Source organism: Anomaloglossus baeobatrachus, chromosome 8, assembly GCF_048569485.1.
Source record: "Anomaloglossus baeobatrachus isolate aAnoBae1 chromosome 8, aAnoBae1.hap1, whole genome shotgun sequence".
Taxonomy (NCBI): domain Eukaryota; kingdom Metazoa; phylum Chordata; class Amphibia; order Anura; family Aromobatidae; genus Anomaloglossus; species Anomaloglossus baeobatrachus.
In genome coordinates, this window is record NC_134360.1 from 233,430,252 (window position 1) to 233,443,758 (window position 13,507).

Here is a 13,507-nt window from a genome sequence, read left to right on the forward strand (position 1 = left end):
GCACAGTGACAGTGAAAGTTATTATTATTATTATTATTATTGTTTATTTATAGAGCACCATTGATTCCATGGTGCTGTACATGAGGGGGTTACATACAGAATACATGTACACGTTACAATAGACAGACTAGCACAGGGGGAAGAGGGCCCTGCCCTTGCGGGCTTACATCCTAAAGGATTTTGGGGAGGAGACAGTAGGTGGGGTGTAGGTGGGGCGGCAGCTCCGCACGGTGGTGGGGCGGCAGCTCCGCACGGTGGTGGGGCGGCAGCTCCGCACGGGGGTGGGGCGGCAGCTCCGCACGGGGGTGGGGCGGCAGCTCCGCACGGGGGTGGGGCGGCAGCTCCGCACGGGGGTGGGGCGGCAGCTCCGCACGGGGGTGGGGCGGCAGCTCCGCACGGGGGTGGGGCGGCAGCTCCGCACGGGGGTGGGGCGGCAGCTCCGCACGGGGGTGGGGCGGCAGCTCCGCACGGGGGTGAAGCAGTGAGGTCATTGAAGGTTATAGGCATTTCTGAACAGATGAGTCTTTAGGTTCCGTTTGAAGCTTGCGAGTGTAGTAGATAGTCTGACGTGTTGAGGCAGTGAGTTCCAGGAGACTGGGGATGCTCGGGAGAAGTCTTGGAGTCGGTTGCATGAGGAGCGAATGAGAGAGGAGGATAGAAGGAGATCTTGGGAGGACCGGAGGTTACGTTTTGGAGTGTAGCGAGAGATTAGTTCAGAGATATATGGAGGAGACAGATTATGGATAGCTTTGTAGGTCAGTGTTAGTAATTTGAATTGGATACGGTGGAAGATTGGGAGCCAGTGGAGGGACTTGCAGAGAGGAGAAGCGGGGTGGTATTGAGGAGAGAGGTGGATCAGTCGGGCAGCAGAGTTAAGGATGGACTGGAGAGGGGCGAGTGTGTTAGCAGGGAGACCACAGAGGAGGATGTTGCAGTAGTCGATGCGGGAGATTATGAGGGCGTGCACTAGAATTTTTGTAGATTGGGGATTGAGAAAAGGGCGGATTCTGGAGATATTTTTGAGTTGAAAACGGCAGGAGGTGGTGAGGGATTGGATGTGCGGTATGAAGGACAGGGCAGAGTCAAAGGTCACTCCGAGGCACCGAACTTTGGGTGCTGGGGAGAGCGTGATGTTATTAATTGTAATGGATAGATCAGGTGGAGAGTGCAGGGGAGATGGAGGAAAGATGATCAGTTCAGTTTTGGCCATATTGAGCTTTAGGAAGCGAGAGGAAAAGAAGGAAGATATAGCAGATAGTCACTCTGGGATTCTGGACAGCAGAGATGTGACATCTGGACCAGAGAGGTAGATCTGGGTGTCATTGGCATATAGGTGGTACTGGAAGCCATGGGACTTTATGAGTTGTCCCAGGCCAAATGTATAGATAGAAAAAAGCAAGGGTCCCAGGACAGAGCCTTGAGGGACACCAACAGAGAGAGAACGGGATGAAGAGGTTGTGTGGGAATGGGAGACACTAAAAGTGCGGTTGGAGAGGTATGAAGAGATCCAAAGTTCAATAGAGTCCATGAGCCATGGACTCGGGTGAACCCTGAGGTCACCGCGAACACGGCCAAAAACAGGCGAAGACTGCGGAGTGCCGAGCAGTGCACTGAATACCCCCGTAAGTTAACAGGACCTTCCATGATGTCATAGCCATGTGACTAGTCTAACCCAATGTCTGTATAACATTCACACCAGACTGGTCACATGGCTATGACATCGTGCAAGTCAGTAGTGGTTACCCGGGGGAACAGCAATGATCGGACACGGAAGCAGAAGCGGCCGGGAGACAGAGTCTGCAGGACATGTCGCGGGACCTGTAAAGTATGATCATAATATTTTTAATAATGTGCTTTTTTTTTTTTTTTTTTTTTTACAGCCCCTGGACCCAAAGTGCAACACGACCTTCCCAGAAAACTTGTGTTTGGGATCGTGCGCACGAACACTATGTGTTCGGTACGAACCCAGAACTTTACAGTTCGGGTTCGCCCATCACTAGTGGCAGCCACTTGAGAATTGTAGTTTGTTTTTTCTCTTACCTCCATTGGAAGTGTTAAACTTAATGCCGAAGTCTCCGTTGGGTCCTCCGGGGTTGTGACTGGCCGTCAATATTATTCCACCAATAGCCTTGATCTTGCGGATGATGCAGGACACGGCCGGAGTGGACAAGATGCCGTTCTGCCCAATGACCAGACGCCCGATCTGAAATTACACAGATGTGTTGATGTTAAGCAGAACAGATCTCATGTACACAGCGAAGGCTTAAAGATCTGCGATGCTCGGTAGGGGTCCGACATCTGGGACCCTCAACAATCTAGACAATTAAGAGGCTGCATTTGCTGACAATCTTCAGTCTCGTCCTGCATGGCTGTGCCCGGGCCACCAGACTCTGCACAAAACCACAAATCATTGTTGGGGGGCATCCTAAATATCGAGCCCCTGCCGATTATAAAGTGATAGGGCAGCACTTTGTGATGAAGGACACTTACCAATATATCCTAATCACAGAAAAACAGACTTTTTTTGTAAATCACGGACAATCCCTTTAAGTAAGGAGATCGTCCAAGTTCCCCGATATAAACACAAACAAAAACAACACTCGTGAGCTCTATGTATTACTGCAGCACCAAGAAACCAATCAGATCACACCACGACCTGATAAACTAAAAGCACCGATGTGATTGGCTACTAAAGGCAGCGCCTCCAAGTTGATTTGCTGCTGCCAGAAAACAGATGACCCAAGAACGGCCATTCACTGTAGACCCCAAATCTGAAATAGGATGCGTATTGCCATGGGATTTATTCCCCCTTTAAAAGGGCTAAATTAGGAGGAGGGGGCATTTTTGAAAAAAAATAAATTATAACTTTAAAATTTACACTAAAATAATGATGGCGTCGAGCTCACAACTGAAATGACGCGAGTACAAAAAAGAAAAACAAAAAAAAACGAATACAAGAAAAAGACGCAAGTGGAAAAATAAACGCGAATAAAAACAAAAAAAAAAAAAAAAAAAAAAAGATGAATACAAATAAAAGACGCTGGTACAAAAAAAAGAAGACGTTAGCACAAAAAGGCGCGAGTGCAAAAAAAAAAAATACGTGAATAAAAAAAGACGCAAATAAAAAAATGCGAATACAAAAAAAACGCATAAAAAAACCGCTTGTACAAAAAAAAAACGACGCAAGTACAAAAAGACGTGAGAACAAAAAAAGGCAAATACAATAAAAGACGAAGTGCAAGAAAAAAAAAAAAAAAACGCATGCAAAAAAAAGACGCTAGTATAAAAAAAAAACAAAAAAAAAAACGACGCGAGTACAAAAAGAGACACGAGAACAAAAAAAGGCGCGAATACAAAAAAAAAAAAAAAAGAAGAACGTGCAAGGAAAAAAAAAAAAAAAATGCGAATACAAAAAAAGACCCCATTCCACCCCACCACCAAAAATACTGGAAATTAAAATTATATAACCATTACTCCCCCTCAAAAAGAAATAAAAAGGAAATACTAAAATTCAAGCATTTTGCATATTATGTACCGTATATTATTATTTATATACACTAAGAATATGCACTTAAACAGTTTGGCAGTTGGTATTCTGATTATAAAAGAACATAAATAGATAAAATAATCTACAATATATTTAGGGAAAAAAAAAGTTGTTAAATGCCCAGCATTAATTTTCCAGCGAAGCAACAGACAATGATATGATATCTCTGTCATTCATGTCACTTGTCAAATGTCAAAATCTCACTCATTCATGGAATCTTAAAAACTTCCGCTCCAATATGTGATGGAAGGAACGAGGAGCGTCGTAAAGGAGAGCAAAAAGTAACAACAAAATTATAAAAAACAATATTACTTTTTTTTTTTTCCTTCAAATATTTATACTACACAAAACAAGATAAAAAAAATTAGGAAATATTTTATCTTGAGGAATAAATATTTTGGGTTTTTTTTTTAATTTTATATAATACACAAATTTACATAATGAAAATCTCAAAACACAAAAAAGAAAAAATATTCTAAATGTAAAAGCAGGACTATCCTGAGTTGCTCACACCTACCCCATTGGCAGCAGCCATCTGAACGATCGTTTCAATAGCAGATTTATTAAAATATCGGCCATCTCCGCCGACGACCATAGTAGATCCCTGACGATCCCGGAGATCGATGGAAAAAAAAATGCTTTGGATAAAATTCTGAAGGTAGCTGATCTTGGTCTGGAAATAGTAAGTCTTCTTTCTTAGTCCACTAGTTCCCGGTCTCTGGTCATAGTACGGCGCCGTTGGTAACGTCAGCAGCGGGATCGGGCCGTCATCCATTGCGTTAATTCATAGGGGCCAAAAATGTACAAAAATTGGCAAGAAAAAAAAAAAAAATTAAAAAGAAAGGGGGCCAAATGCAGGAAACTGATTTTAAGGAGCAGCAATGTCAAATCCAACAGCGAGACGTTCAACGAGGAGAGGCCAAAAATAGCTGCCAGGATGCGAGGACGATGCGGTTTCTAAGTGTAACTGAAGAACGCTGCGTACACATGTCTCCAGCCGTCAATGTCACTGGAGGGAATATTTAAACATATACATGGATTTTACTACACACCTTAGCAAGATAATCCACGGGGTGTGAGGGGTCGCGTTAAGGGGGTCGCATGCAAATTGGGAAAAGCCTAAAAGGGCACGCCGGTGCATGCATGGTGGCCGAGCAGGTGGGCAGAAAATGAGCAGTATTCCTGGATTCTGCCAGTAGCCCTGGTCTGGTGCCAGCCAACACGAGGCAGAGATTGCTGGAGAGTGACAAATGCGTAAGAGCCGGAGCTCCGCCTGCGCGGATCATCACCCGGCTCAGGTGTAAGGTTAAGCATCAACAGTTAGCGCAAAAAAACTAGTGTATATACACATTATATACTGCCCAACATTATACACAGCCCTAACCTTACATATAGCCGGGCTATGTAGTGTCTCTCGTGCAGGGATCCCGGGTGATGTCCTGCTCTCTAGTGTCTCTCTCTTCCAGGGATCTCAGATGACGTCCTGCTCTCTAGTGTCTCTCTCCTGCAGGGATCCCGGGTGATGTCCTGCTCTCTAGTGTCTCTCTCGTGCAGGGATCCCGGGTGATATCCTGCTCTCTAGTGTCTCTCTCGTGCAGGGATCCCGGGTGATGTCCTGCTCTCTAGTGTCTCTCTCCTGCAGGGATCCCGGGTGATGTCCTGCTCTAGTGTCTCTCTCGTGCAGGGATCCCGGGTGATGTCCTGCTCTAGTGTCTCTCTCGTGCAGGGATCCCGGGTGATGTCCTGCTCTAGTGTCTCTCTCGTGCAGGGATCCCGGGTGATGTCCTGCTCTCTAGTGTCTCTCTCCTGCAGGGATCCCGGGTGATGTCCTGCTCTCTAGTGTCTCTCGTGCAGGGAACCCGGGTGATGTCCTGCTCTATAATGTCTCTCCTGCAGGGATCCCGGGTGATGTCCTGCTCTCTAGTGTCTCTCCTGCAGGGATCCCGGGTGATGTCCTGCTCTCTAGTGTCTCTCTCGTGCAGGGATCCCGGGTGATGTCCTGCTCTCTAGTGTCTCTCTCGTGCAGGGATCCCGGGTGATGTCCTGCTCTCTAGTGTCTCTCTCGTGCAGGGATCCCGGGTGATGTCCTGCTCTCTAGTCTCTCTCCTGCAGGTATCCCAGGTGATGTCCTGCTCTCTAGTGTCTCTCCTGCAGGGATCCCGGGTGATGTCCTGCTCTCTAGTGTCTCTCCTGCAGGGATCCCAGGTGATGTCCTGCTCTCTAGTGTCTCTCCTGCAGGTATCCCAGGTGATGTCCTGCTCTCTAGTGTCTCTCTCGTGCAGGGATCCCGGGTGATGTCCTGCTCTCTAGTGTCTGTCCTGCAGGGATCCCGGGTGACGCCCTGCTCTCTAGTGTCTCTCGTGCAGGGATCCCGGGTGATGTCCTGCTCTCTAGTGTCTCTCTCGTGCAGGGATCCCGGGTGATGTCCTGCTCTCTAGTGTCTCTCTCGTGCAGGGATCCCGGGTGATGTCCTGCTCTCTAGTGTCTCTCCTGCAGGGATCCCGGGTGAGGTCCTGCTCTCTAGTGTCTCTCCTGCAGGGATCCCGGGTGAGGTCCTGCTCTCTAGTGTCTCTCTCCTGCAGGGATCCCGGGTGAGGTCCTGCTCTCTAGTGTCTGTCCTGCAGGGATCCCGGGTGATGTCCTGCTCTCTAGTGTCTCTCTCGTGCAGGGATCCCGGGTGATGTCCTGCTCTCTAGTATCTCTCCTGCAGGGATCCCGGGTGATGTCCTGCTCTCTAGTATCTCTCCTGCAGGGATCCCGGGTGATGTCCTGCTCTCTAGTGTCTCTCTCGTGCAGGGATCCCGGGTGATGTCCTGCTCTCTAGTGTCTCTCCTGCAGGGATCCCGGGTGACGCCCTGCTCTCTAGTGTCTGTCCTGCAGGGATCCCGGGTGATGCCCTGCTCTCTAGTGTCTCTCTCGTGCAGGTATACCGGATGATGTCCTGCTCTCTAGTGTCTCTTTTGTAGTTACTTTAGGTGCCACTTGCTCTCTAGTTCTGGGCAGATGATGCGTTCGGACATCTGTGCCTTACACTGCCGGCCTCCAGTGCTCAGGTCAGCCATAATCTGGAGGTGCACAGTTCTGCTCCCCGGCATTTTGCTCTTACTTTTATTTATACACATTCTTATCGAGTTAATTGCCCAGAATCCATTTCCGTCAGGAATTTGCCGGAGGTAACGTCCGTGGCTATAGAGGCTCCACAGTAACCGGACCCGACCGTAACACCTGTTTCTCTTCCCTCCTCGCTGACCTTTGCTCAGAGTCCACAAGTTGGGGATAGGTGGACGGTGTCTGGTATTTAGTTCCCAAGTCCCGTAACCTAATCCTTTCTAATTTCATTAAGGTCACAGGAACAAGAATCTGCCCATTAGTGCCTGTAAATAGGAGCGAACCGCCCAGGAGAGCCGGGGCAGAGCCGCACAGACACCATCAAACCTGGAGCCATTCACAACCCCGGAGCAACATCCATTTATAAAGCTGGGAACCTCAACGAAGCGTCTATGTACTATGTGCAAGTATAGAATAATCAATGCGGTATGGGCGGATTGGAATAGCGGATTTCTAAATCGCTAAATCCGATCTCTTAAAATTCCCAGCATTTTATAAACTTTTTCATTATTACAACTCTGAGCCAAATATCTACCATTATTATTATTATTATTATTATTAATAATTTAAAAAATAATATACTAATAAATATATTGTTTTTATTAGTATTTTTTATTATTTTATTATTAATAATAAAATACTAATAATAAATGTCTGTATGGAGACACCTTACAGATACTGCAGTAAATAGTCCCTCTAGTGGTGGCAGTGATGAATTACATCATTCAACTCTGAAGCCCTTTACCTTGCATGGGACAGTCCTGGTTCACACAGGTTTAATTATTTAGGGCAGGGATACAACAGAGGGAGCCGATGGACCGTTTCTCAACATGATGATCTGCATAGGATTGCAGTGCAGAAAGGGTTAAATAGATGGGATGAGCGTTGTCTCCGATGACGGCCATTAGCGCTAGAGGGCAGCTGTCAATCATCTGTCCACCAGAGCTTGGAGAAGTTATAAATGATTTAGTGACATAATATATAGGTGGTAGAGGAAGGTTTAACTAGAACTAGATGGACCGGGGTCTTTTTTCAACCTATGTAACTATGTGGGAAGGAGACCCCCCCCCCCAGCACCACATATATGCACATTAAAATACAGGAAGGTGCTAAAAACGTTGGACACGAAAAGAAAAAAAAAAAAAAAAAAAGGTTTGTGCAGTTGGTAAATTTCTGCTATTATTTTCTATATCACATCTACCGGATGAGCTGCAGGTTCAGTGCTCAGTGGTTGTTCCCTGTATGCTGTAGATCATTGTTGAGCCCAGTGATTGGCTGCAGCAGTCACGCAGATAGACGCAGCGTCCCACTGGGAATATGCATGGTAAAGCAGATTACCAATGCGGGCCAGCAGCACACGATGATCGCCGCGGTCTGTTATTTTATTCCATTGCCCATTCTTTATCTCACTGAGCCCCTTTAAATAAACCCTTTTAATTGCTCTCCCCTCGGTTGGACATTTAGGAGTTATTAGTGAGCATTCGCACGGTTATGGGCCATGTAAATGATTGTACGGTCAGTGCAGAAATAGAAAGACAAATGCAGATTTGTTTGTAAAGACTCCGCAACCTTTGATCGGGACGTGGAGTTTTGTATAAAAAAGGTCAGAAATGGCCGATCTGCTCTCATGTCCAGTGATACAGCAGACAGCCGGGGGCTTCAGTTTACAAGGGGGGGGGTCTAACAGACCTGCGGAGAGACAGGGTCCTCACTAGTCACAGGTATATTCAACAGACGACCCCCGTTTACCCTCCGCCGAGGTTCTTCTAAACAGGAGAATTAGAGGTCAAGGTAAAAGAGGATATTTTTAGAAAGGTAACGGGATCGATCAAGTCCGGCCACAATTAATAATGTCACGTACAAGTCCTTGAAGGATGAATTAATGGCCATTGTCACCGCATCACACCAGAAACTGGCCTAGACGGTCACCAGCAGTATATTACCTCCGTATTTGAACTCCCTCTAGAATGGAAAAGAGCGGATCGCCGGCCGGTCAAATTACCGTAATGCCGGGTGTATATACCCTAAACAGCAGCACAGTGGCTCAGTGGTTAGCACTGCAGCTTTGCACCGCTGGAGTCCTGGGTTCGAATCCCACCAAGGACGACATCTGCAAGGAGTTTGTATGTTCTCCCAGTGTTTGTGTGGGTTTCCTCCGGGTTCTCCGGTTTCCTCCCACACTTCAAAGACATACAGATAGGGAATTTAGATTGTGAGCCCCAATGGGGACAGTGTTCCTGATGTATGCAAAGCGCTGTGGAATATGTTAGCGGTATATAAAAATAAAGATTTATTTATTTATTTAAACACTGATGTAATGCCAAGGTCAACAGAACCAAAAATCATTTGGGGTCCTGTAATATTCAGGCCTGAGTGATGAAACTTTACCGCAGACCCCTCAATGTGGCCATATAACGACATAACTCCACTCCGATAATGATGGAAAGATGGAGTGTCGATCATCTAGATCTTCATGGCCCGGAGTAGGACCTTTCCTACAACCATTTCTGTGATGTGTTGGCACCCGGTGATTCACCAGCTGAATAGAAGGGTGCGGCAGCGACATTTGTACAGATGCCAAAGCCCTCACCACTGCTCGTGATCCAGCACACAGAGCGGATCTGTATCCGGAGGCACAGCACTGACTACGGGGCACAGATCACGGCTTTATTGTCACACAGGGGAGAGGTGCGCTACGACAGAAAAAAAGAGAAACCCTCCCAAAGGGCTGCCCAGGGATTATATACTAATGACTATACCCAATATCAGATTAGCGGGGGTCCGATACCCATCGCCACCCCCGATCTGCTGATACTCGGCTTAAAAAAGCTCAGCTGTACACCGCGTACAGAGCCAGGACCCTAGCGCTCCTAGTGGACATTTGCCAGTACTGCAGCTAAGCACAATGTGAACGCATCCGAGCTGCAGTACCTGAAAATGGCCACTACAGTGTATGGGGCAGCACTGTTCAGAATGCTTCCACCACAATGAGGTATGAGAAGAGCTGATCAAGTGTTGGACCCACCGACCGGATATTGATGACCTGTGCTAGGGATGGGTCATCATCAACATACAAGTCCTGGACACTACAACCACCATCTCTGAAACATACTGAGATCTAACACTACAGCACAGGAGATTATAGCTGTCAATCACACCAAGGCCGACCCACAATCAGCTGCACAGTGGTACTGACCATGGGGAGCACAGAGTCGGGACACTCAGCCACCCAAGCCAACGTCAGCCATGGACTACTGTATGCTGGCACAGCAGCCGGGACAGCGGCACGAGGTCAGCGGAGCAAACGTCAGCCATGGACTACTGTATGCTGGCACAGCAGCCGGGACAGCGGCACGAGGTCCAGCGGGGTCTGGGCAGCATCATACTGCGGCATTATCCAACGTGCAGCGATCAGATCCCAATGGTGGCGGCCCTAATGGAGGAGAACACCGCTCAGCTTCATCACACCCGCGTCCTGCATGATAGCGGGACAATAGTATGCCTCTGTGCTAGTGGCGGTAGATGCTCGTTCAGAGGCTTTCTTGCCTCATATACATGGTTCTTGTTCACACAGTGATTCAAGCAGAAAGATCCCAGTATCTTACAGCAACGGCAAAGTAAGCGCAAGGATTTACAAAAGGTCTCATTCACATGGTGCATTTTTTTTTCCCTTGCGGTTTGTGACCTGTGGGGCGTTCATTCATTTAAAAAAAAAACAAACAAAAAAACAAAACAAAACAACAGCATGTTAAGTTGTTAACCCCTTCAGTGTTTTACTGCAGTTTTTCTACATTGAGATTAGAATGAGTTAGTACTAAAAACGCGTGAAACTTCTGCTGCGGATTTCTGGCCATAACCTGCGTTTTCATGTTAAGGCAAAAAAAATAAAAAAAATAAAAAGTTGCAGGTGAGTAACAGATAAAGGTCCCCATATTCCGGGCAGTCAGAACCCCCCCCACCCCCATACAGTTTTTTTGGAATGTCCCATGGACAGCCATAAGGTAGCCTAGCACTTTACATTGATTTGTTATAAGGTCTCTGTGCGCTGCCCTTGGTCTGTAGAAGCTCGTCCCTTGCAGGTTTTGTGAGAGACGTGAAAGACATTCAGGAAAGTCTCCTTTCAAAAAAATAACAGAGGACAATCCGAGGCCTCGAGCCAAACACAGGCGCCAAGTGTACAGGGAACTGGCTATAAGCCCCCCCACCCCCCCAGCTGCCCCCATTATAAAATGTTAGTTCTCCTAGCCTTTTTGCAGTAAAATCAGAGCTCTAAAATAGTCACGTGTCAGACAAGTCGCCCAACTTTACAGGGAAAGCTCCAGTCTAAAACGTTCATGAACAAGTCACCGCGCTCCGGTAACTGAGGAGCCAACATTGCGGACAAACAAGACAATTCAAGAAAACTCGAATGTAGGGGATTGCAGCCCTTCCGCTACTTCTGTAAAACTCTCTCTCTTTATGAAAAAAAAATCCTAAAAACATCCCAATCCATCGCTGGTGTGATTTCACAGTGAAATGTCCGGCACTACTGGCCATTCCACAATATGGCCCGAAATTCCAACCATAATCACATGGCGATCGCCGCAGAGAGGAGGCGTGGGTCCGGAGAGCAGCGACACCCATCGGACCGGACCGCCCCCCCCACGTGAGTATAACAATAGTGATTTTTACGTTCTACAGCGTAGACTGGGCTCTTATATACTGTACAGTATTCCAGAATGCTGTATATAAGAGTTCAGTGGTGGTGGCTGCAGCTTATAGTCACCAAATCCGGTGACAGGATCCCTTTAATATGCAGAAAGGCACCTTTTATCTGCAGCTCCTGTGGATGAGCTACAGACAGACAGCTATAGTATATTCACAGCTGCCTTCTATTACTGACTATTATTCTGATAGATTAAAAAAAAAAAAAAAAAAAAAAGGACCGTGCATGGTGCATTCTATTTTCCTAAAGGGGTAGACTGGGGAGAGTAAAAGAAACAAACAAAAAAAAAACAACAACTTTTTCTGTCCCTGCCCTTAAACTATAAAGATGAGCTGCGCAGTGCAGTTCTGTATCCCCACAATACCTGTAATTCAGTGTGACGCCGGAGATGCTCCTTCTGCTCCTCTTCTTCCAGAAGGTCGTAGCCTACTGTAACAGACAGCCTCAGGGCCCTGATATTAGCTGCTTCTTTTCTGTCTGAGAAAGGGTGGGGTGTAGCCATGCCCCATGTTCTCCTGAAATAAGATGGACATGCTGCCCACGTTCCCCCTTGAAGACACTGGTGTTAGTGTTGTGATGTGCAATGTATAATGTGAATTGTGACATGTATTAGTGGTGTTGAGATTGTGTTGCCAGACAGTAGAGTAAGGGGTACTTTGCACGTTGCGACATCGCACCTGCGATATCGTCAGGGTCAAATCGAAAGTGACGCACATCCGGCGCCGGTAACGATGTCGCAACGTGTAAAGCCTAGATGCACTGATAAACGATCGCAAAAGCGTCGTAAATTGTTGATCTGTGTAGTGTCGGTTATTTCCATAATTTTGGACCGACAGGTGATACGATGTTGTTCCTCGTTCCTGCGGCAGCACACATCGCTGTGTGTGAAGCCGCAGGAGCGAGGAACATCTCCTTACCTGCGTCCCGCCCGCAATGCGGAAGGAAGGACGTGGGTGGGATGTTTACATCCCGCTCATCTCCGCCCCTCCGCTTCTATTGGCTGCCGTGTGACGTCGCTGTGACGCCGCACGATCCGCCCCCTTAGGAAGGAGGCAGATCGCCGACCAGAGCTACGTCGCAGGGCAGGTGAGTGCATGTGAAGCTGCCGTAGCGATAATGTTCGCTACGGCAGCTATCACGAGATGTCGCATGTGCAATGGGGGCGGGTACTATCGCGCTCAGCATCGATAGCGATGTCGCAGAGTGCAAAGTACCCCTTAGTCAAAGTTAATGTTTGGCATTAGCCCAGAGTGGGAGGGGCTACAGTGAATGGACAGAGTCAGTTTTCTGTCAGACAGGGCCCAGCCTCAGACAGGAGCAGACCTAAGGTCTGACTAGTAGCAAGCCGCATGACATGGGTGTTCGTAGGGTGAGAGAAGAGTCCGAGACAATGACAGCGAGATTACGAAAAGAAGAGACCGAGACAGAGGGAAGCGAGATCCTGGAATGATAGAAAATAGACTGTAGTGTAGAGTGGACAACTGGAGGCGAGTCCAGAGAGGATGTCTCGCAGAACAGAACGTGAGATGAAGTGGGTGTCCTGGGCAGGAGTTCCTCAAGTATCAGTAGGCTTTAGGCTATGTGCGCACTAGAAATGTGAAGTTTCTCAAGAAAATTTCTTGAGAAACTTCTGCCAGTGAAAGATTTCCGGACCTGCGGAAAAAATCCGCACCAAATCCGCATGCGTTTTTGCCGCGGATTTGCCGCGGATTTGCCGCGAATTTGCCGCGAATTTGCCGCGGATTTACCGCGGATTTACCGCGGATTTACCGCAGGTTTGTCCCTGCAATAAATAATAAAGATAATCGATAGACAGATAATGGATAGAGGGAAAGATGGATAGATGAATAGATAGATAGATAGAGGGATAGATAGATGAATAGATAGATAGATAGAGGGATAGATGGATAGATAGATAGATAGATAGAGGGATAGATAGATAGATAGATAGATAGATAGATAGATAGATAGATAGATAGATAGATAGATGAGAAAAACCTATATAATGTTCCACCTCCCTGCATTTTCTAAGCTGGCACCCTTTAGTGACTTTCATGTGGCACTTAGGCTACTTTCACACCTCCGGTTTTTGCTATGCGGCACAATCCGGCACTTTGCATGAAAATCGCAACCGGTTTTTTTTGCTG

The 13,507-nt window shown here is 47.2% G+C and overlaps 1 protein-coding gene across 3 annotated transcripts in view; it reads right to left on the minus strand.

The window, feature by feature from the left end:
- Positions 1–13,507, minus strand: part of LOC142248924 (phosphoglucomutase-1) — a 119,099-nt gene that overhangs the window by 30,880 nt on the left and 74,712 nt on the right. For 2 of the 3 annotated variants that reach the window (XM_075320356.1, XM_075320354.1), the window contains one exon: positions 2,041–2,203. In XM_075320356.1, the coding sequence (XP_075176471.1) occupies positions 2,041–2,203 (163 nt within the window). Of the gene's footprint in view, positions 1–2,040; positions 2,204–4,064; positions 4,373–13,507 lie in introns of those variants that run through there. The other variant, XM_075320357.1, reaches the window with a different exon arrangement.